Source organism: Melozone crissalis, unplaced genomic scaffold (genome assembly GCF_028551555.1).
Source record: "Melozone crissalis strain CALT ecotype California unplaced genomic scaffold, PUWL_Pcris_2 ptg000108l_1, whole genome shotgun sequence".
NCBI classification, from domain to species: Eukaryota; Metazoa; Chordata; class Aves; order Passeriformes; family Passerellidae; genus Melozone; species Melozone crissalis.
Genome location: NW_026535885.1, coordinates 1,550,586 through 1,573,551, shown reverse-complemented (window position 1 = coordinate 1,573,551; position 22,966 = coordinate 1,550,586). Strand labels below are relative to the sequence as shown.

The following is a 22,966-nucleotide window of genomic DNA, read 5'->3' as shown; positions in this document are numbered from 1 at the left end:
GTTTTCAGATGGGTCTTTTAGGATCCAGTCCAAACGCAGCAGGATTTTATCAGTTAAAGACTCCATGGGGTTAATACAGCAAAATATCCCTGTGAGGGCAGTGTAAGAATGACAGAGTCCTTGGAGGTCTTAGAGCCAGAGATCTTGGAGGTTTTGGAGTCAGAGACCAGACCCTGGAGGTTTTAGAGCCAGAGACCCTGGAGGTTTCAGATCCAGAAACCTTGGAGGTTTTAGAGCCAGAGACCCTGGAGGTTTCAGAGCCAGAGATCTTGGAGGTCTCAGAGCCATCACTCTCTGGTAGAGCTTGGGAGCTCATGGAAGTGGCTCCTGCTCTCTCCTGGTGATGTTCTTCAGCCCCCTGAGGGCTGGAGTGTTTAATCCTGGAATGGTTTGGCTTGGAAAGATCATCTCATTAAAGATCATCTCATTCCATGGCCCCTCTCAAGGACAGGGACATTTTCCACTAGACCAGGTTGCTCAGTGCTGCCTTGGAGACTTTCAGGGGTGCTGTGGAGCTGTGCAGGATTCCCACAAGTGTCCTGGCACAGGGGGTGCTTCATGCACTCAGAAATGCTGGAAGATGACACAAAACCAGACACCTGTGCTGTGGCAGGGGTTGATTTGGCTTGCTATAGGGCCCCCCATCCCATCCCAGTCACCAGCTCTGGGAAAAGTGGGATTTGCCCCTGCAGCTGCTCCAAGTATTTGCTGAGCTGGAGGAGCAGGTGGCAGCGAGCTGTGCCCAACATTTGGCACTGGTGCCACACAGAGCTCAGCAGGCTGTGGCACTGCCCAGTCCACCCCCTCTGCTGCTGGGGAACGTGGCCAGCATCCCCCCTTTGCTCTTGGCAGGAGCTGAACTCGGAGATGAGGCAGCACCAGGAGGACCTGGCCACCCTGGAGCACCTGGCTGAGGAGCTGAGCTCCTGTGGCTTCACCCCCAGCTCCTCCCAGCAGCAGGAGAAGCTGCAGAGCCTGAAGAAAGATTTCCTGCAGCTCCAAAAGGTGGCAAAAGACAGGTGAGTCCCAAGGAGGGGAGCCTGGGGGTGGCCTCATGGTCAGAGCAAGGCCCTCCCTGTGGAGATCTCCTTTCCAAGGAAGGGGGGACATGAGCCAGCTCTTCCTGCCGCCCTCCTCCCACGCCAGGATCCTGAGGCAGCTCTGCTCCAGCTGACGCTTTAAAAAAAGCCTTGGCTGGGGGCGTTGTGAAAAATTCTTGGTGCTGCAGCGGGAGCAGGAGCTCTGCGTTTCCCCAGCTCCAGCCCTGGGCGTCCTACTGGCTGCTGGGAGGATGGGGAGCAGCCTGGAGTGCCCTGAAATGGGGATAAAAGGGAGCTGGAGCAGGGTCAGCAGCAGCGTCCACACCTCTCTGGCTGTGTGTCCAGAATCACTGTGGGATGTAGGGAAGGTGGTGGGGAAAAGGAGATGAAACTCTCAATAATCCCCAGAAATTCAGGGCTGCTGTGGCCAGCAAGGATGAGCCAGAGGGGCCTGAGAGTGCCTTGTTCCCCCAGGATGGGCTGGATGGATGGAGCTGTGGCCAAGGAGGAGAGGCAGCACAGCCTGGGCTCCCCAGGGATGCAGGGGCCTGAATGAGCCCTGTCTTCCCAAAAATGTCACTTTTCCCAGGACAAAGAGCCTGGGCAGGCTGGCAATGATAGTCTCATGGCTGTTGGCACCACTGGAGTGCCCAAAAGTGCCACCAGCCAGGATTTGAGGGGGTCAGCAGCACTGGGTGCACCCCATTTTGTGCTGTTCCCTGGCAACATCTGATAATAATAATAATAATTTAAAAAGGGCTCCTAGGGACACAGCCGTGCCACGTTCGGGAGGGGGTAATTACAAGGCAGAGCACGAGCTCTGACTCTCCAAAACCTTTTCACTCCCAGAGAAAAGGACGCCTCATCCTGCCAGGAGCAACTGGACGAGTTTCGGAACCTGGTCGGTGCCGTGAGGAAGTGGCTGAGGGAGGCTGAAGGCAAAATTCCACCTGCTGAGACCTCCCTGGGCACCCAGGAGCTGCAGCAGCACAGGCAGCAGATCCAGGTGGGAGCCTTGAAATCCTTGGGAAAGCCTTGAAATGCTGGGATGTGAAATAAATCCCAAGAAACAGAGGCTTGCTGATGGTCTCAGCGTGCAGCCAGTGCAGAGCAGCGAGCAGTGTGAGAGATTCCTTGGGTTTGCTGTCACTCCCTGTGCCTGCTCTGGGCAGGATTTAGGAGCGGGAGACCTGAACACGCTGTTTTTTCTGAGTGTTTCCCATGGTGGATGTGGAAGGTGGCCTCCTGTCACCCGGGTCCCCGCTGTGCTCCAGCACAGAGAGGGATGTGATAAATCCAGGATGTGCCGGGCTTTGACTCAGCTCTGCTGAATCACCCACAGCCCTCACACCCCACAGCACCCAGGGCAGCGAGGGGGAGGAGGGATGTCCCCAGAATGGTGGGAGGGAGAAGGTTTCATTCAGCAGACCCATTAGCTGGGAAGAGCTTTTTCTGCTGTTTGATTCCCCCCCCCTGGTAAAAATAGATTTATCACAACCACTTCCCCCAGTGCAGCCACGAGCTGCTGATGTCCCCACAGAGGGGACAGGGGGCTGTGGCCAGGCAAGTGTGGCCTCCAACCCCAAACTTGGCTTTTGAGCAGGATCTCCTGGAGGAATGGAAGGGGAAGGGCCCCCAGGTGGAGGAGATTGGCCGCAGAGGGACCCTCCTGGAGAACCTGATCGTGGAGATCACGGCCCCCAACACCCCTCCCAAGGCAGGTGAGTGGTGGCCAGCAGTCCTGAGGACATCTCTGCTGTCAGCACTGCATCTTCCCTGAGCCTGCCTCCAGCAAAAAATGAGATTATTTCCTCCTTTTAACCAAATCCAGAGGGCCTGTGGTGATCTGAGTGTGGTGAGGCTCAGCCCAGTGGTTGAGTCACTGCCACTCATTGCTTCAATGCATCATCCTAACTTGGCCTAATTAACTGTAGCCTAATGAATTGCCCTGTGTTTGCTGTGGGGACGCACATCACACTCTGGTAGAGCTGGGGAGCTCATGGAAGTGGCTCCTGCTCTCTCCTGGTGATGTTCTTCAGCCTCCTGAGGGCTGGAGTGTTTTAATCGACCTCCAGCGTTTGGGTTTCATATCTGGATGACATTTGGGGTCTGTGATAGTCAGATGTGATTTACTGGTCTCCCTTTTGGCTTCAAGTCTGTGAAGCAATGAAATTATGTCTGGTTCGTTTGGAAGCCAGCTCAAAGATGTCTTCCAGCTTGTGAGAACAAGTCCCTGGACTCTCATCACTGATGGGAATTTATGGGAATTTATGGTCTGGATTTGTTTGTTAGGATTAAGTTCATGAGCAGTTCTCAGGGAAACCATCAGGAGAAGTGGGGAGAGGCTTGAGGGTGACCAAAGGTGCAGCCCCTTATGTCCATGAAAGGTTTAAAATATGGGGTTAGAAAAGAGAGACCTGCCTGAAAATGTCACTCTGCCTTTGGTTGTGACATCTGGTGTCCAAAGAAGGGACACTGGTGCATCCCTGGGCAAATGACAGCTTTGAATAGTTTCATCCCATAAAAAAGGAGGATGTGGGGGGGATGAATCCCTTCAGGGAAGGCATTCAGCAGTTTTATTGGGTGTAAGTCACAAAATCATGCTTGGGGTGGCAGCTTCCCAGGCGAGGCAAGATGCCTGTGGTCCCCCAGCCCATGCAGGAGCCACATTATCCCTGCTCTCATGTTGGGATGCTGGGAGAGCTGCCCAGCTCCAGAAGCTTCAGAAGCTCCAGAAAGGCAGGAACAGCTCTAGGAAAACGAGGGGAGCACAAAGTGGAGAGATAAAGGGGCTCCAAACCAAATTATTGCCCCGTGCTGGGCAGGTGGGTGGTGGAGGCACCACGTCAGTGCTTGGTGGTCCCTGTCATGCAGCAGCCATTCCTCACTTGCTGTCTGCACCCCTAACACTTCCGTCTCATCCCTCTTGTCCCTCTTGTCCCTGTCCCCTCTGCCCAGGTGCCACTCTGCCCACTGCAGGAGGCTCAGGAGGCAGCGTGAACGGATACCACACCTGCAAAGGTGAGCTCACTGTCAACACCACCCTGTCCCATCTTCATCCCTGCATCTCCATTCCCTGGCAATGCAAACCTCAGTGTGGCACTGCCAGCAGCCCAGCAGAAGGGAAATGAGCTTGGCAAGGGGTTGGGGATTCTCAGCTGCTGTAATTGGAGGGTGGAGGTCGGGCTGAAGGACGGAGAGGAGCAGCCCTGGGGAGTGACAGCACCCTGACACCTCGTCAGGTGGTGTTAGGAGCTGATAAATGGGAGATCATTTTAAGGCCTGCAATTAAATTTATTGGTTCTGTGGGATTGTAGCGGCATCCAACCCCTCCAGTTTGAAGAGCAATTTTAATTATTGCCCGTTATCTGCTGTTAGTTCTGCGGTTCGACGAGATAATAGGTGCATAAAAATGGCTTCATATCTTGCTGCCAAATTATTTAACCTTGCATTAGCAGCGGCTTTATGAAAAGGGGGCTCAGCTTGCATCAAGCTCACCGACAGAGAGCTTTGTTTGTAAACTGTCAAAGGGCATAGAGGGGGAACAAGTGGAAAATCCCCCGTGGCAGGAGAGGTGAGGATGATGCGACGTCGCTCCGCAGGCAGAACGTGGCCTCTTTACTCCTCATCTCAGCTCTCTGTGGGCTGCCTGGGGCTGGGTTAGAACCTGATAGTGTGAGGGGGAGGATGGGGGGCAGTGGTGCTGACCCCAGGGCTGGTTTTTTTGGGTGCAGACCTGACGGAGATCCAGTGCGACGTGTCGGACGTGAGCCGGCGGTACCAGGCGCTGGGTGCAGCCCTGCAGGAGCGCCTGCAGCAGCTCTCAGCCATGCTGGACAGCATGCAGCAGGTGCAGGAGGAGGCCAGCTCCATGCTCAAGTGGCTGGAGTCCAAGGAAAGGATGCTGTCCGAGCTGGACGCCTCCTCCTCGCCCACCAAGACGGAGACGATGAGAGCGCAGGCTGAGCACAACAAGGTGATTGCTCTTCCCAACTTCCTGGGGTCATAAAATCACAAAATGGACCTTAAAGATCATCCAGTTCCACCCCTCTGCTGTGCATCTCCCAGAGGATCCCAGAGATTGGGCTTTATTGCACAGAATTGGCCACGAGCCACAAATTAGCACAATTTGCCCTGAGTTAAGGAAGGGCATTCCCAGACACAGCCTCAAGCTGCACCAAGGGAAATTTAGGTTGGATATCAGCAAAAAGTTTCTACAGAAATGGGGATAAAGTTCTGGAATGGCTGCCCAGGGAGGTGGTGGAGTCACCATCACCATCCCTGGATGTGTTTAAAAAAGCCTGGATGTGGCACTGGGTGCCATGGTTTTGTTGAGATGTCAGGACTGGGTTGGACTCGATGATCTTGAAGGTCATTTCCAACCTGGTGATTCTGTGAATTCTGTGAATTCCAGGCAGATTCATGGAGCAGCATCCCAAAGTTCCCCTTTGCTTTTAGACCTGTTGATGTCAGGCTGAGGGGAAAAAGAGATGATTTGGAGCCCTTGCTGCTGAGTCACTGCAATTTCTCCTGGAAAGCAATTCCCAGCCTTTCCCTGCCCTTGCTGCCAAGTTAGGTCACAATAGTGCTAAAAAATTGATTTAACTGAGGAGCAAAGAGCAGAAATCATCCAGCTCCAGCTTGTAGGTGCTGCTTCGTTCCTGCTCATTGATTCTCCTGCCCTGTGCCTGAGGAAGTTCAAATCATTCTTTTCCAGGCATTTCTGGCTGAGTTGGAACAGAATTCTGGGAAGATCCAGAAGGTGAAGGAAGCACTTTCTGGCTTGCTGGAGAAATATCCAGATTCCCCAGAAGCAGCGAACTGGAAGAAGATGCAGGAAGACCTGAGTAAGTGCCTGAAGCATTAATGAGGCTTCTGTCACCAAACATCACGTTAGAGGAGGTTCAGGAGTGAGGGGCAACCCCAAAGTCACGCTAGAGCAGAGTCACTTCTGATTAAAATTCAGTAAACAGCAAACCTACCTCTGAGCTGTCTGGTGTGGAAGGTGTTCCTGAGATGAGCCCTGTCGTGATTAATGGAATCTCTGTGATGGATGTGGATTTTTAAAGGATTGCCTCCTTAAAAAAAAAAAAAAAGGTGGGGGGGGGGGGATGTGTTAGCAGCAGCACAGGTTGATTGTTTTGATTAAAAGCTTCACTGCTTGATATAAAATTCCAGTCATTAGTGAGGCTACCCTTGGTAATTAAGTGTTGACTAAACAAGGCTGTGTGTTCAAAAAGAAGCCCAGAGATTCCTTCTTTTGAAGTAGCAGGAATGTGTTGGCTCCATCCAGGAGTTCTGAGTGAGGATGGGTACACATGAGAGTATATTCATTTATCAGGGATGTGAGATGGCTCACCCAAGGTCATGGCAGCAGTGATTAGAGCACACAAATCCTGCTTGCAAGGTTTTCTCCTAAGAGCTTGCAGGACCTTCTAGGAGAAAGCCACTGGATTTGGGTGATGGCTTCTTAGATGTAGAGTGGATAAAGTTTTATTGGAAAATAGAGATTTCCCATGGGGAGAACCACAGGGAGGGAAAAACAACCTTGGTAATGGAGGGATGGGCTGGCCAGGAGCTTGGCCACGACCAACAGAGGTGCTGCTTCAGATTGCAGGTGGGAGAGGGCCAGCCAGGCCACGGCTGCACGGCAGCAGAAGCTGGAGGAGTCAGCGACCCAGCTGGCCACGTTCCAGGCCACTGAGGCCCAGCTGAGGCCCTGGCTGATGGAGAAGGAGCTGATGATGAGCGTGCTGGGCCCCCTCTCCATCGACCCCAACATGCTGAACGCTCAGAAGCAGCAGGTGCAGGTGAGAAGGGGTTTGTGACTTGGTGGTGGGCTCAGGATGGAGGAGAACATCTCACCCAGGAGGGAGGTTGGAGGTTGTGCTGGTCTGTGAGCACTCTGAGTGCACAGACACCTCATGGCTCCTCTTCCAAGTCCTCCAAACCTTGCTAGGCCCAAAGGTTGTGCTGGTCTTGTGAGCACTCTGAGTGCTCAGAGACCTCATGGCTTCTTTTCCAAGTCCTCCAAACCCCTCTGAGCCCAAACTGCTGTGAGTAACTTGGAAAGGGAGCAGTGCTGAGCTCCCTTCCTGCGCTGGATTGACTCAGCAGTGAATCACTTGGCCCCTCTTGGAGAGTGAAATTGCTTTAAACAAGGCCTGTGCTGACGCTCTGCAGGACTTGCTGATGCTGCCCCTCTGCCTGCCAGCCTGGCCCTTCCATTCCTCCTGCTCCCAAATCCTAACATGGCTCTAACCAGCCACGTCATGGAGCAAAAAAAAAAAAAAATCCCCAGTGGAGACAATTAGATTTTCATCTCATCTAAGTGGTTTATGCTACATTATAAGACAAATAACAGAGAGAGCAAAGTCCTGGAGTCACAGACCCCTCCCAGCTTTTTAACTCCCAAGGTCACAGTAAATCCTGGGCTACCCAGCCCAACTGCTGTCCCACCCCAGGGCCTGTTCCTGCTGATTCCATGGGCTGCATAAAGCCCCTGGAGGTCTGGTTTGTTTTGACTGTGTGTACTCGGAGCTGTCACTTTTATGCAAACATTTTAATGTTATTTCTGTTGCAGTTTATGCTGAAGGAATTCGAAGCTCGCCAACAGCAGCACGAGCAGCTCAACCAGGCAGCCCAGAGCATCCTGGCTGGGCCTGGGGATGTCTCCCCATCCACCAGCCAGGTGCAGGAGGAGCTCCAAGGGGTCAACCAGAAATGGTCCGAGCTCACCGAGCGCCTCAACTCCCGCTCCAGCCAGATTGACCAAGCCATAGTGAAGAGCACCCAGTACCAGGAGCTTCTGCAGGGCCTCTCAGAGAAGGTGAAGGCTGTTGGGCAGCGCCTGAGCAGCCAGTCTGCCATCAGCACCCAGCCTGATGCTGTCAAACAGCAGCTGGAGGAGACCAGCGAGATCCGCTCGGACCTGGAGCAGCTGGAGGAGGAGATCTCAGAGGCTCAGACCCTCTGTGATGACCTCTCCGTGCTGATTGGGGAGCAGTACCTCAAGGATGAGTTGAGGAAACGTCTGGAGACGGTGGCACTTCCCCTGAAAGGCCTGGAAGATCTGGCAGGTGAGATAGAGGAGGAGTTGCTTGAGATGTTAGGATGTCAAACACAACCCCTGCTCTTTGCCAAAGGGCTCTCCCACCACTGGGTTTATGAAAATAATAGGGGAAGCATAATTTATCACTTTTTAGGGTGCTTCTTGGGTGTTTTATGTGGCACCAAGCATGGGAGAGTTCCAACTCCAGCAATACCTGAGCTGGAGAGGGAGCAGAGGTGTTTAGCCCTACTGACATGACTTCACCAAGCAGGGTGGCACATGCTTGGAACTAAAACCAGGTTCCTAAATTCAGATTGGGGCAGGAAGAAACCCCAGTGGCCACCCTCTGATCTTGGGATGCATCTTCTGGTTTCTCAGAGTTTACATTTAGAGACTGGTCAGGAGGGCCGAGACTTCTGCATTACCACTGCCTCTTACTACTTAAGAAATTTATGAATCAGTTAGGAAAAAAAAAAGGGCTGGTGATGCAATGGAAAGCTCCTTCCTGTTAATCAAAACACAGTTGGTGCATCTGAGATGATTTTAAATAATTGCACCTCGCTTATTTGATTTGAGCTTAATTGTCGCCTCCTAATCTCGTTGCCGTTGCAGCCGACCGGATGAACCGGCTGCAGACAGCGCTCGCCAGCTCCCAGCAGTTCCAGCACATGTTTGATGAACTCAGGACCTGGCTGGATGACAAAAGGTGCCAGCAAGCCCAGAGCCAACCCATCTCTGCTAAGCTGGAGAGGCTGCAGAGCCAAATCCAGGAGCAAGAAGAGTTCCAGAAGAGCCTCAACCAACACAGCGGCTCCTACGAGATGATTGTGGCCGAGGGAGAGTCTTTGCTGCTGTCTGTCCAGCCTGGGGAGGAGAAGACCACTCTGCAGAACCAGCTGGTGGGCCTGAAAACACACTGGGAGGAGCTCAGCAAGCAGGCTGCTGACAGGCACTCCAAGCTCAAGGACTGCTTGCAGAAAGCTCAGAAGTACCAGCGGCACGCCGACGACCTCCTGCCCTGGGTGGAGGACTGCAAGGCGAGGATGGCAGAGCTGGAGGTAACCCTGGACCCAGTGCAGCTGGAGGCCACTCTCCTGAGGTCCAAGGCCATGCTGAGTGACGTGGAGAAGCGCAGGTCCCTGCTGGAGATGCTCAACAGTGCTGCTGACATCCTGACTGACGCTTCCCAGACGGACGAGGATGACATCCGCGATGAGAAGGCCGCCATCAACCACAAGATGGATGCCATCACAGAAGAGCTGCAAACCAAGACTGGCTCCATTGAAGAGATGTCCCAGAGGCTCAAGGAGTTCCAGGAGAGCTTCAAGAACATCGAGAAGAAGCTGGAAGGGGCGAAGCACCAGCTGGAGATCTACGACGCCCTGGGGCCGCAAGCCTGCAGCAACAAGAATTTGGAGAAGCTCAGGGCACAGCAGGAGGTGCTGCAGGCCCTGGAGCCACAGGTGGATTATCTGAAAAACCTCACTCAGGGCCTGGTAGAAGATGCTCCAGATGGATCTGACTGCTCCCAGCTCCTCAGCCAGGCTGAGCTGGCTCAGCAGGACTTCAAGGCCGTCAAGCAGAGAGTCAACGATTGCTGCGCTCTGATGGAGAACAAGCTGGAAGGGATCGGCCAGTTCAACAGCAGGGTCAGGGAGATGTTCTCGCAGCTGGCAGACCTGGATGATGAGCTGGACAGCATGGGCCCCATCGGGAGAGACTCTGACAGCCTCCAGTCCCAGGCCGAGGACGTCCGCGCCTTCCTGGGCAAGCTGCACCGGCTGAAAGGCGACATCGAGTCCTCCGAGAGCGAGTGCAAGACAATGCTGGAGGACGAGGGCAGCCCCGACCTGCTGGGGCTGAAGAGGGAGCTGGAGACGCTGAGCAAGCAGTGCAGCAAGCTGACGGAGAGGGGCAGGAACCGGCAGGAGCAGGTGGAGACCACGCTGTCCCGCGTGGAGGACTTCTACAGCCGCCTGAAGGAGCTGAGCCTCATGACCACGGCGGCCGAGGAGAACGAGGCCCTGCAGTGGGTGGTGGGCACAGAGGTGGAAACCATCAACCAGCAGCTGGCAGACTTCAAGGTAAGTTTGATTCCATGATGATTTGGTTTTTGATTTTTTTTTTTAAGTGTTTTTTGGCGTTGCGGGTTTTTTTTGGTGGGTTTCAAGCCGTGACGTCTCCGTGGTTTTTGTTGCTGTGGTTTGTGAGTGGGTTTGCACTCCTTATTTTTGGGGGGTTTTTTTGAGGGTTTTTTGGGTTTTTTTGGGGGGTTCTTTTGGTTTTTTTTAAAGTGTTTTTTGGCGTTGTGGGGTTTTTTTGGTGGGTTTCAAGCCGTGGCATCTCTGTGGTTTTTGTTGCTGTGGTTTGTGAGTGGGTTTGCACTCCTTGTTTTTTAGGGGTTTTTTGGGGGTTTTTTTGGTGTTTTTTTTTAAGTGTTTTTTGGCGTTGCGGGTTTTTTTTGGTGGGTTTCAAGCCGTGGCGTCTCCGTGGTTTTTGTTGCTGTGGTTTGTGAGTGGGTTTGCACTCCTTGTTTTTTGGGGTTTTTTTGGGGGGTTTTTTTTAGTGTTTTTTGGCATTGTGGGGTTTTTTTGGTGGGTTTTGAGCCATGGCATCTCCGTGGTTTTTGTTGCTGTGGTTTGTGAGTGGGTTTGCACTGAAACGTCCTCGCTCCGGAGGGTGTGAAATCCTGCTGGTGGACTCGATAGTCTGTGGTGGAAAGGTGTGGGAAAATTGAGAGATTGGCAGGAAAATCCCCGTTCTCCTGGTGATGTGTGGTGTTGGCGTGCCAGCAGCTCGTGGGCTGGTAGGGGTGGGTGGCATTTAGATTTTGGGGGAGGAAGGGAGGGGTTTGGGTCCACTTGAGCTGTGAATTTGCGCCGTTTGAGAGTCTAGCCCACATCAGATCATCCTGTAGGACTGGCTCTGCCTGGCCCACTGTTCTGTTTGTTGTTCACTCCATCTGGGTCACACATTGCATCCATTTTGGGTGCAAAAAGAGCTACAGATATAAACTGTGAGACAAGGAAATAAAACCAAGGTGAAGTTTTATGTGGCTGTTCACATTTCCAGCAAGGAGACCATCAAAGCTTGCATGAAGCACTGAGAGAGGGAAGAGTTGGAGTGTGTTTGATATATTTCTATACAGCATCATGATGTTGGGTCATGCTGTTACACTCCATTAATTATATTAACACGGCTTAGAAATCCTCTTGCTGTGAAACTTTTATTCCTGATGTGCTCAGGAGTTGATGATTGGGCTGATTTACATCTGGCTGCTTGTTTCCTGGTGTTAATGGGGGGGTGGGAGGGAGAGGCACTTTTACAGCCATTTACTTTTCATCTCATGGCTAATTGATCCCGTTCCACCACTCGAGCAGCTCTGTGGAACCTTCACCAGGACAAGGTGTTTCTGGTTTGGGGTTTGTCTATCTGAAAAAAAAATAGCTGAAGTGTATTTATGGGACAAATTCAACCTCACCTGGTGGTGTTGCTTGTGTTGGGCAGTTTGCTTTGAGCTGATATCAATGGTGAGGATTTAAATTCACCATTAAAAACACCACAGAGGCACTTGGAACAAATACATCCAAAAAGGAGGTTTTAGCCCTTAAAATCAATGAACCTTTCCTGCAGAACATGGGATTATTCCCAGCTCTCATTAGGAATGATGACAAAACCCAGACTGGGCAGGAGCAGCTTAACCCACCGTGGGCTTTGCACGTGGTGCACAGCTCAGTGACCTTGGGGATGACCCTTTAAGGCATGGGTGACCTGAGCCAAGGGGGTTTGGGGGTCTGAGGTGTCCTTACCAAGAGTCATTCCCTGGATATCGAGGCCGTGTGGAGCATTTGGGGCCTTTGTGGGTGGGAAAGTGAAAGTGGCAGCAGTGGTGGGAAGGATTTGCTGTGTAATGGCTGGGAGTGAAAATGGGGGAGAAGCAGGAGTGGAGGATGGAGGGGAGGATGGAGCAATCGTGGTTACAGCAGCATTTCTTCATTCCTTCATTTCTTCATTCCTTCATTCCTTCATTCCTCCTTTCCCTCCGTGCAAGGCTCATCCCCGGGGATTTCTGCACAAATCCCGAAGGTTGCGGAGCTGATCTTGGCAAAGCTTCACCTCCTGCTCCTACCTAAGGGGGACACAGTCCCAGATCCTGGTCTGCACGTGGAAGGGCATCAGCAGGGACTGGAGGGAGAGCTGTGCAAAAAACCCTGGCTGGTGCTTTATGGGGAGCTCAGGGGGCTCCTCGTGCTTTTATTTCCCAACAAATCCTCTCTCTAAGACAACATCACAACTCTTGCCCTGCTTGGATTGCAAACCAGGGGCGTGCCCGGAGTGTCCTGGTGGAGCAGAGGAGCTGCTCGTGCTGGCAGTGCTCTGTGGGGAGGGATGGGGTGAGGGATGGGGTGACCGCGAGCGGTCGCGCTCTGTCTGTCCAGAAGGGCTCGAATGCAGGCAGATATTATGTCTTAAGGCATTAATTTTAATGAACATCTGTGTAAATGAGATGCAAATTAGGCATGGCCCCGGGGGCTCCAGGCAAGTTGCCAACAGAGCCCTGACAAAGGTGGGCACTTCTGGACTCATTGTGTCCAGATTTTAATAAAGAAGAAACGTTGGAGGCTGGGAACGGATGGCTTTGGAAGCAGCTCACATTTGAAGCTTCCCATGTATTTTTCTTTTCCCTTTTTCCTTCCCCAAAAGGCCACAACCTCCTTAACTTTTGGAAAACTGCCATTTGTGCATTTCCTCTGTATCCTCCCCCCCAGCCCCTTTCCCAGGTCACAGAGGGACTAATCCTGGCTTTGGGATGGATGAGCCCTCTCCTGCTGTAAGTTTTCCTCCTGGCTGGGTTCCTCCGAGGCAGGAGGCTGGGAAGCAGCTGTCAGATCATGCTCAGGGGGAAGCTTTGTTTGCAGGAGGGGTTTTTTTTGCTTCAGCAAAATGTGATTTTGGGGACAGATCCTCAGCAGCTCCCACGGCCATCAGGAGCCAGGACAAGGATCCAGGGTGTGACCAGGGAAAACCAGGCAGGGAGTGGTTGGTTGTGGCAGGATTGTTAAGAAAGCCCATGTGGAGGAGACTTTAAGGGGTCATCAGACGGAGCCCTGAGTTTTCTGGTGAGATCAAGTGCAGCTGAAAGGCATTTCTGTGGTTTGGAGCCTGTGCTTATATGGACATCCCCACGGATCGCTTCGGATCCAGCTGTGCCACAGAAGAAACAACGTGGGTTTAGCTCATGGAGAGCTGTCAGAGCGAAGGAACCTCATCTTTAACTCCTGATCTCCAGCAGGAATTTAACCCAAGTGGCTCTGGCTCCATTGCTGCCTCTCTGAGGAGCCCCTGTGTTGTGTAAAAAGGTGCTGAAAGTCAGGAGGAGCTTTGTGCTGAGCTTCACACGGCCAAGCTGGGCTCTTCAGCACGAGGGACAAGTGCCAGGCAGCACCAGGAGCTGCTCGTAGGAGTTTCCAGGCTGGGGCACTTCTGCCCCCTCCACTGTCTCTGCTGTCAGCTCAGGTTTCTCAAAGCTTACGCTAATATTAAATTTTAATGACTGGAGTCAAATGAGCTACGGTTGAGATGTTTCTAAACGTAACAGCTCTGTGGATTCAGTTTGGCAAACAGCAGGATTCCCCAGGGAAATGATTCCCCAGGTACAGATCAGACAGGGGGGTCACTCACATGAAGGCACAGGGAGTTTCTGCATTGCTTTGTCTCCATCATCATCATCAGCCCCTGATCAGCTGGGAGACCCTAAGTGAGAAATCCTCATCCCGAAAATGGTGAAACTAATGGGATGAAGCTTGTGCTGCTCAGTGCAAGTGGCTCAGACTCTTTGACACGCTGAAGAAGTGAGGTTTGCTGGCTGGGAGCAGAGGTGCCAGAAAGCCCCAGGCATGGGCTTGTCCTGTCTGGCCAAGGAGAACCCATCAGCCACTGATGGAGCTGGTGGAATCAAATTCTTGGGTGTTTTGGGGGGAGACATCTGTGCTGGGGTAGCTTGGCCTCCTGGCTAAGCAAGCTTAAGCCTGGCTTTTGTTTATCTTTTACACAGTGGATTTTGAACTTGGGTTTCAAAGCTTGGCGTTGGCAGCTCTGAGCTGGGACCCCCTTTGATTCACGGTGTTGTTTTTGGACAAACCTTTAAGGTTGTCACATTTCACCTACGAAATTCACAGCATTGGAGCTCAGCCCTGGGTCAGCTGGGAGGGATTTTTGGGCTCTCTGCCTCACAGTGCTCAGGAGTGAAGGATGCTGGTGCCTCCCCAGTCGTGGAGTCGTGGGATGGTTTGGGTGGGAAGGGGCAGGGACACCTTCCACTCTCCCAGCTTGCTCCAAACCCTGTCCTTGAACTCTTCCAGGGATAAGTGGGCATTTCCTGCAGGAAGAATCTCAGCTGTGTCATGGCCAGGAGACACTTTGTCCCCGTGAGGAAGATGAGAGCAGGATCCAACCCTGCGTTCCTCCCGAGCCGTGCTCGGCCGTGAAACAAGAATTTGGAACGCTTCCCCCAAAATGAAACCCAAGGGGAAAAAAACGACATCAAACATGACCCCAACCGAAGGCTGCCATCACTTTGGGGTGGCTGCAGGTGCAGGGACACCTGGTGAGGTGTCTGTGCTTGGCTGGTGGCTCCTGCTGTCACCACAGCTGAGCTGGGTGGCGCTGGGGCAGGGCGCAGGAATGTGGCGAGCCAGGACCTGCTGCAGCTGGCACAGCCGGGCTGTTTATCCCAAATCTGCCTCCCAGGGTTAATTAAACCCCACCCCGGAGAGGAGGGAGGAGCAGGAGGGGGTCTCCAGCATCCAGCTTTCAGTGGGTGATGGCTTAGGCAAGGCAGAGGAGGGAGGAGATGGGATTTTGGGATCCTGCCGCTTCTCCTGGCACTTTTGGGGAGGTTTTTGGAAATTGGAGGAGCAGGAGGGGGTCTCCAGTATTCAGCCTTCAGTGCTTAGCCAAGGCAGCAGAGGGAGAAGATGAGATTTTGGGATCCTGCCTCTTCTCCTGACGTTTTTGGGAAGGTTTTTGGAAACTGGAATTCTCAGGGAGGAGCAGGAGAAGGTCTCCCACATCCAGGTTTCAGTGCTTAGCCAAGGCAGCAGAGGAAGGAAGAGATGGGATTGTGGGATCCTGCATCTCCTCCTGGTGTTTTTGGGGAGGTTTTTGGAAACTGGAGTTGCTCAGGAAGGTGCAGGAGGGGATCTCCTGCATCCAGCCTTCGGTGGGTGATGGCTTAGCGAAGGCAGAGGAAGGAGGAGATGGGATTTTGTGATCCTGGCGTTTTTGGGGAGGTTTTTGGAAACTGGATTTCCTCAATGCAGTGAACTCTGGCGGTGCTGTGTCACACCAATAAAGGTTTAATGCTGGATGATGGGGAGGGGGAGGGAGAATCCCTAGACAGCAGTAACTGAAGCCTCAGTGCTTTATTTCAGAGTAGGTCAGGTCAGCCAGGGCCCACACAGCCGTTGTGCCTGCAGCACCCTCTTTGTCTGCTTCAATACAAAAATAAAAATCAGGAGAGAAATCCTGGGAGTGGTGATGCACTGAGCGAGGCCCAGACCAGAATTGCTCATCTGGCCCTTCCAGTGGTGCTGTCTGAGAGAAGGCAGCAGCTGGCCAGGGCTGGGGAGCCCACAGGTTCCTGTGCCCCCCTTCCTGCCTGCCTGGGGGTGTCAGCTTCTCTCAGCTCTTCATTTATGACTCTTTATTTCCCCCAACCTTTCCACCTGGGAGCTGAGTCAGTGGTGATGTCAGAAATGTCCCTGGGTTTGTCCCAGGTGTCACTGCCTGAGGTTTTGGAGAGGTTTTGGGGAGGAGGCTGCCACTGATGTGAGCTCATGAGCCATTGATGTCAGAGCCAGGGATGGGATGGGATGGGATGGGATGGGATGGGATGGGATGGGATGGGGACTGCCCAGCATCCTGCATCCATCATCCTGCAGTGTTTCACCGAGGATATTTTGCAGGAGGATCAGAGTTTGGGTTTCTCCCCAGAAATTTTAGCCCATTTAGTTTTGATGATTGTGGCGTTTTGTGACCTTCCTTTGTTGGGTGATCTTGAGGGTCTTTTCCAACCTCAGTGATTTTTGTGGTTCTCCCTGGGACTGTAAGCTCTGCTTCTGCCAGGGCTTCTCCTGGAGATCAGGGAATGCTTTGGGTTGGAAGGGACCTTAAAGATCACCTCATTCCAGCCCTCCTGAGGAGAGCAGAGAGGAAAAGCAGCATCCCATTTTGGATGGGACCGGAGCGCAGGGGCGACTCCATGTGCTGATGGCACGAGGTACTGACACTCAAAAACCTTGATTTCTGGAGGCAGCAGGACAAGAGTGATCCTTAGGCAGGACAAGAGTGGTCCTCAGGCAGGACAAGTGGTGGCATCATACAGGTGATGCCCCAGCACCCACCCTAGGAGCTTCCAGACCGTGTTGCCACTGGATTTGGGTAATGGCTTCTTAGATGGAGCATGGATAAAGCCACTCTAGTTTTATAGGAAAATAGAGATTTCCCACTGGGCGAACCACAGGGAGAGGAAAACAGCCTTGCTGATGGAGGGATGGGCTGGCCAGGAGCTTTTTTTGGGCCCTCCCCACCCCACCAAACAGCCAAACCCCGGCAGGTGGGCGAGGGGAGGTGGGTTCCTGAGCACGGGATGTGGCAGGGAAGGGACTCTCTGCCACTTGCTGTGCCCCGGGGTATTTTTAACCCTTGTGTGCCCCCGGAGGAATGCGTGTGGCTCCCGCCAGGCGTGGGGCTGGGAGCAGCTGGGTGGGCCTGGGCTGGCAGTGGGGACATGGGGACAGGCTGCGTGACGGTGTCTCCTGGCTGAACGCTTTCCAGGCCTACTTAAAGTATCTCTGGCTCGTATTTTCAGCATCAGCAGCACGGGCAGAAATGCCTCCTCTCTGACAGCTGTTAAGCTGCCTTAAAGGCACCATCTCGCCTCGCTGGGGAAGGGGGTGATAAATGGGGGTGATAAGCACGGGGCTGTGCTGGGTGACAGGGCTGTCACCAAGGGAGGGTGGCCCGAGCTGCAGAGCCCTGGTGGGGCTCATTTCTAACCTGGCCCCCCTTTCTAACCTGGCCCCCATTTCTAACCTGGCCCCCATTTCTAACCTGGCCCCCCTTTCTAACCTGGCCCCCATTTCTAACCTGGCTCCCCTTTCTAACCTGGCCCCCGTTTCTAACCTGGCTCCCCTTTCTAACCTGGCTCCCCTTTCTAACCTGGTTCCCATTTCTAACCTGGCTCCCCTTTCTAACCTGGCCCCCATTTCTAACCTGGCCCCCATTTCTAACCTGGCCCCCATTTCTAACCTGGCTCCCATTTCTAACCTGGCCCCCCTTTCTAACCTGGCTCCCATTTCTAACCTGGCCACCTTGTGCTGCCAGTGGCCTTGGCAGCCTCTTCTCTCCTTGGGAATAAATTTCAGCAGTGAGGGAAGAGCAGAGGTAGCCCAGGAGCTCCTCCTTGCTAAAGAGAACGCTGCTGTGTGCTGGTTCATCAGCAATCCACGGGTGGGCTTTAACCTTGACGTGTCAGCAGAGGCTTCCCCTGATCCCGAGAACAAGAGTGAATTAAGCCAAGAGTTGCTGAGATCGACCAAACCGTAGCTTTTTTTTTTTTTGCTTTTTTTTTCCCCTCCTCCTTTCCTTTCCTTTCCTTGCCCGTGAAACAATCAGGGCTGTGATCAAATGGTGCCTTTCAGGAGCTCCCAAAGCCACCCACTTGCAGATGCTGTGGTGGCCCTGGCGGGTCTGAGCCGAGGGGCATGGCCAGAGGAATGTCCTCTCCCCAGAGCTCTCGTTAGCTGCTGGTGATGACACTTCACAGCGCTTCCAGGAGAGACTAAAAATACCAGCTTTGCATAAGACCAGGGGAGCTGAGGATCCGAGGGAGGAGGAGATGGGAAGGGTTTTGTCTAAGCAGGCTCCTCTCCTGGTCCTGGCAGGATGCAGCCATGGAAGGGGGATCCTGGGGGACATTTCCATCACCCACAGCACCCAAACCAGGCTTGGGAAGGGAGGGAATGTGGCCACTGAGCAGGGAAGGACTCAGGCTTGGATTAGTCACTGCAGCCTTTTCAAGAACAATTGCCAGTTCTCCTGCTGAAGGAGTGGTTTAGATGTCTCCCATCCAGAGGATTCTCAGGATGATAACACACTTAGCTCACTTCCTAAAGAGCCTCAGAGCAGTTTGTTACTCACCCCATCTCCCTGCTGTGCCCCTTTGCTCTGGGGAGCAGATTCTGCATTTTGTGGGCAGTGGGATGCCCAGGGTGCTTCAGTTTGCAGGGAAATGCAGCAGCTGAGGACAAAAATGGGCATTTCAGCAGTTTCACCTCCTGCCCACATAGGCCCTGGCTCTGCCTTTGTCTCCCAGTCCCATCTCAGGTTGCTGCCAGGGAGTTTTGGGGCGTTCTGGGGGTTCCATGGGAACGCTGAGTGCTGTGGGGCTGTGCCTGAGCTCTGCTGTAACACGTGGGCTCCAGGCTTCGTTCTGGAGAATTATTTATACCAACATCTATATTAGCTGCCTTGCAGGGAGAGCGCTGCAGCGCAGCTCCTGCAAAATAAATTTAATTTTTTTTAATTTTTTTTTTTTTTTTTTTTGCACAGCACTCGCTGCAGCTGTGCATCCAAAGTGCAGGAGGTTTCTCTGGGAGTTTAGATTTTAACCTGTTCCTAAAAGTTTCCCCGTGTGGAGGTGCAGACCCGCACAGAGGCTGCTGAGGTTTCCTCCCACAGCCCTGTGGAGGAGAGCCCTGAATGAGCAGGTTCCAAATGGCCGATTTAAAGATGTGCTGGCTCCCTGCATCCCGAGCAGCTGGAGCCTTTGGAGAGGGATTGAGGGGTGGCAGAGCCCTGGTGTGAGGTTGGTTTGAGAGCCAAAGGGATCAGGGAGCACCCAGGGCAGCACAGCCGGGTGGGAATGGCCCCAGTGCTCCTGCCTGGGTCAGGAGCTGGAATGGCAATCACAGAGATTTGGGGAGAGGAATGAATTAGGAGAGCAAGAGGGAGAGAAAGAAATCTCTCTGACCTTCTGACAAACGCAGCAAAAGCTTTAAAAAACATGAATCCTCTGCTAAAATATCCCAGCGCAACCTAAAGCGCCGTTTCTAAGGGAGATTTTGTGTGTGCTCGATTTGGCTTTGCGCTTCTATTGCAGCGTCTGAGGGAGGGTGGAATGCGCCCTCGGTCCTTCTGCTGGGCTGGAGGCACTGGGGGTTATCCACCCTGGGCATGGCACCGTGTCCCAGCCCAGGGGTGGCACTTTGGGGTCACATCTGGGGACACAGTGATGACCCACACGATGGCAGACACAGGGAACAGGTTACCCAGAGAAGCTGTGGCTGCCCCAGCCCTCAAAGCCAGGCTGATCTAGTGGAAAGTGTCCTGCCCAGAGCAGGGAGCGGGACAAGATGAGTTTTCCAGCGCTTCCAACACAAAATATTCTATTTTATGGCACGGTCAGCAAGAACTGTAGGGACAAAGCTCATAGTGCCAAGCTTGGAGCTCTCCTCCATCCAGCCTGCACTCCCAGGCCAGAAGGGCACCGAGGTGGACTTTAGAGAAGCTTTGAGGGCCAAGAAGACCCTTGGTTCCACCCTGATCTCATAAATGATCTAGAGCTGCCTCTGATCTCTCTTGTGCTCCTCACATAAAACAGATCCCTGTGCTGAGATGCTTTAAAAGAAAGCTAAAAATACATTGGTTTCCAAAGAGTGCTGTGCCCTGTAAACAGTGGTGGCAGAGGTGGCAGGGTGCAGCACAGCCATAAACAGGGTGGCATCAGCCCCTGACGGGGACAGCACGCGTCCCCACACGCCAGGGCTGGTGGCCATATGAGGAAAGCTTGAAACCAACAGGTTCAGGAGACAAATGGGGATGTTCCTGCTTGGGGAAGGTCTTGGAAAGCCTCTGGGTGGGTTTTAGCTGTGGGTGTTTTATCTGCAGGACGTGACCTGGGGTGGGTCCAGGTCTGGGTTAGGTGACAGGAGTGGTTTGGGGACTGAGCAAAAGCCAAACCGGGGGTCTTGAAGAAACTTGGAAATACCAGAAAGGACAAAAATCAGGCAGGATCTTCATGTCCTTCCACATCCATCCCTTGCACCGACACAAAGCTCAGGCAAAGCCCTGACCTTGCAATTCCCAGCCCTGTTTGGCTCCTGTCCCCATCACTGGGGTGACACTTGGAGCCTCAAAGCCGCGATTTGAGGAACCTGCAGGAGCTGTGGCCGGGATCTTTGCCTTTCCAACTGGCTTTCATCCCTGCCCAATATTCTCTAATGCTTTCAGAAATTATTGGTTTTAGGGGAGAATGTGTCTGAGGAAGACTCGGCTCGCTCCTGGCACGGGACTCGGTGAGGAAATGGGAAAAGAATTTCTGGCTGTGAAACGGGGCAGCTCCAGAGAGAGGAGAGAGAGAGAGAGAGAGCTCGTTCCTCCTTCTCAGTGGAACAAAAAAGCCTCCTCGCCCCAGCCCGGATGCCTGGGATTCCTGGCGGAGGGGCCCCGGGAGCGGTAACGGAGCAGCTCCCGGCCAAGGTGCTTGAGGAGCAGCCGATGCTGGCACGGCTCCGTTTGTCCTCTTGTTGTTTCAGCTGCTCTGCATTAATAGCAGCCACCAGGAGCTGCGGTGTCCCCCCGCCAAAGGGGGAAAAATCCCGGCGTTGGGGCGCTCTGGGCAGTGTTGGCAGCTGGGGATGGATGGATGGATGGATGGATGGATGGATGGAGGCTGCAGGGATGAATGTCCAGGGGGATGTGGAGGGGACATGGCCTGGATGGATAGAGGGGGTCCCTGGGGGATGTTTGGGATCCCCTCCATGGCCTGGATGGACAGAAAAACTCCTTGGGGAATGTCTGGGATCCCCTCCATGGCCTGGATGGACAGAAGAGCTCCCTGGGGGATGTTTGGGATCCCCTCCATGGCCTGGATGGACAGAAAAACTCCTTGGGGAATGTCTGGGATCCCCTCCATGGCCTGGATGGACAGAAGAGCTCCCTGGGGGATGTTTGGGATCCCCTCTATGGCCTGGATGGACAGAAAAGCTCCTTGGGGAATGTCTGGGATCCCCTCCCAGACCCCACTCCCTCCCTGCCTCCCGCTTTTTTTCCTTGGTTGTATTTGATGGTGGAAAAAAGGGGTTCCAAAGGTTTCCCACTGTGCAGAAATCTCCATCCGAGGAGCACCTCGGGCCGTTTAATGGGCAATTTCCTCCGACCCCTCCCCTTCCACAAAACATCCCTTCCCATCTCTCCAAAGCCAAACAAAGCTTTGGGAACGCCGTGGTTGGTGTCGGGACCGTGGGGATGCAGGGGCTGAGAGCTTGGGGATGTGGGAGCTGGGCTCCCACCACACCGCACCATGACTTTTTTGGCAAAGCCTCGGCGTTTTCAGGATGGCAATGCATCCAAAAATATTCGGGATTTCATCTTCCTTGGCTGTGGCTCTCCATGGCCAGGTGGGAAGGCTTTTGGTGAAGCTGTGGCACAGAAGGCACAGCCCGAGCTCCGATTCTCGCGGTGTTGGTGCTTTTGGAGTGCAATGCTGCACGTTTTTCTGTATTAAACACCTTGTATTTTTATCCCGATGCCATAATTCATCCCAAAGTAGCAGGCCGGGTGGCTGGTGGGGCGGGTTGTTGCCTGGAGATGCGTGGAGGCTGTTCCCAACCCTCCTGTTTTCTCTCCCAAGTCTGTGACTTCCCTCAGCATCACTTCGCAGCGGTGATTCACGCACCCGGGCTGCCTCCCTCCCCACTTCCAATGTTCCCCGTCTCCTAAACCCAAGGGTTTTGGGGGAGGAAAAGAGGGTGACAGGACTCAGGATGATGGGAGGAGCAGGATGCTACCCAAGAGCCGGGGCTATAAAAATCATGATTTTTACCAAAAGAGCCTGCAATGGTTCAGGGGAACGGTGGCAAGTCGCGGGCGGCTTTTTGGCAGAGCGGTGGGGGGAGGCAAAATCGCTACTTTGGGGGTGTTCCGGGTGCGTTTCTGCGCTGAATTCGAAACTCGGCTCTTTGTGCGAGGGCGGGTGCGAGGAGCAGGGGGACACCCGATGTGTCGCCACCTCCCCGCCAGCTCCGGCTCGGGGAACGGCGGACAAAGGGCCGGAGGGGGAGCGGGCCCGGCGGCGGCGGGAGCCGGAGCCGGAGCCGCCGCCGAGCCAGGGCGTTGCTGCTCTTTGTCGGGGGCTGCCGCCGCCTCCCCCCGGAGGAGGGGCCATCCCCGGCGGGGCGGGCGGGCGCCACCCCCGCGCTGCCTCCTCCGAGCATCCCCCCCCGCTCCCCGCGGCCGGGCCGCGCTCCGGTTCCCCCATCCCGGTGCCGCCGGGCGCGGGTCGGTGCGGGGGGCGCGGGCGGCCCCGCGGGGCTCGGCGAGGGGGCGGCCCCGGCGCTGCCGCCCCGCCCCGCGGCGCCGCCCCCCGCCCGCCCCCGCGTCCCCCCGCCCTCCGCCGGGGCTGGAGCTCCGCGGGAGCCGGTGCTGGCGGCGGCGGCGGGGCCGGGGCGTGCGGCGGCCTGCGCGGCTCGGCCTTTTGTTCCGCCGGCGGGAAGCAGAGCGGGAGGCGGCGGCCGGCAGCGGGAGGACGAGCGGGAGCAGCAGCAGGAGGAGGAGGAGGAGGAGGAGGAGGAAGGCAGCGGCCATGCATCCCGCCGCGCCGGCCGGGGGCTGCCCGCGGGGGCGGCGCGGAGCCCCCCGCCCCCGGCCCGGCCGCTGAGCCGCGCACAAAAGGGGAGAGAGCGGCGGGGAAAGGGGAACGGGAGGGCGGCCCCGGGGTGTGGGGGTGTGTGTGTGTGCGCGCCCGCCCCGGCCCCATCCCCATCCTCCCCGGTCCGCCCCGCATCGCCGCCGGCACCGGCCCCGCCGCCCC

The 22,966-nt window shown here is 54.6% G+C and overlaps 2 protein-coding genes across 10 annotated transcripts in view; one reads left to right on the top strand and one right to left on the bottom strand.

Moving 5' to 3' along the window:
• PPIE (peptidylprolyl isomerase E) overlaps positions 1-22,966 on the bottom strand; it is a 156,994-nt gene that overhangs the window by 71,199 nt on the left and 62,829 nt on the right. The gene's annotated exons all lie outside the window — the stretch shown is intronic.
• The window catches only part of LOC128947749 (microtubule-actin cross-linking factor 1-like), a 145,582-nt gene that overhangs the window by 84,095 nt on the left and 38,521 nt on the right, over positions 1-22,966 (top strand). For all 9 annotated transcript variants that reach the window (XM_054292183.1, XM_054292181.1, XM_054292179.1 and 6 more), the window contains 9 exons: positions 853-1,019; positions 1,890-2,046; positions 2,644-2,761; positions 3,999-4,061; positions 4,775-5,016; positions 5,758-5,887; positions 6,651-6,850; positions 7,624-8,119; positions 8,704-10,175. In XM_054292183.1, coding sequence (XP_054148158.1) covers positions 853-1,019; positions 1,890-2,046; positions 2,644-2,761; positions 3,999-4,061; positions 4,775-5,016; positions 5,758-5,887; positions 6,651-6,850; positions 7,624-8,119; positions 8,704-10,175 — 3,045 coding nt within the window. The remainder of the gene's footprint in view (positions 1-852; positions 1,020-1,889; positions 2,047-2,643; positions 2,762-3,998; positions 4,062-4,774; positions 5,017-5,757; positions 5,888-6,650; positions 6,851-7,623; positions 8,120-8,703; positions 10,176-22,966) is intronic.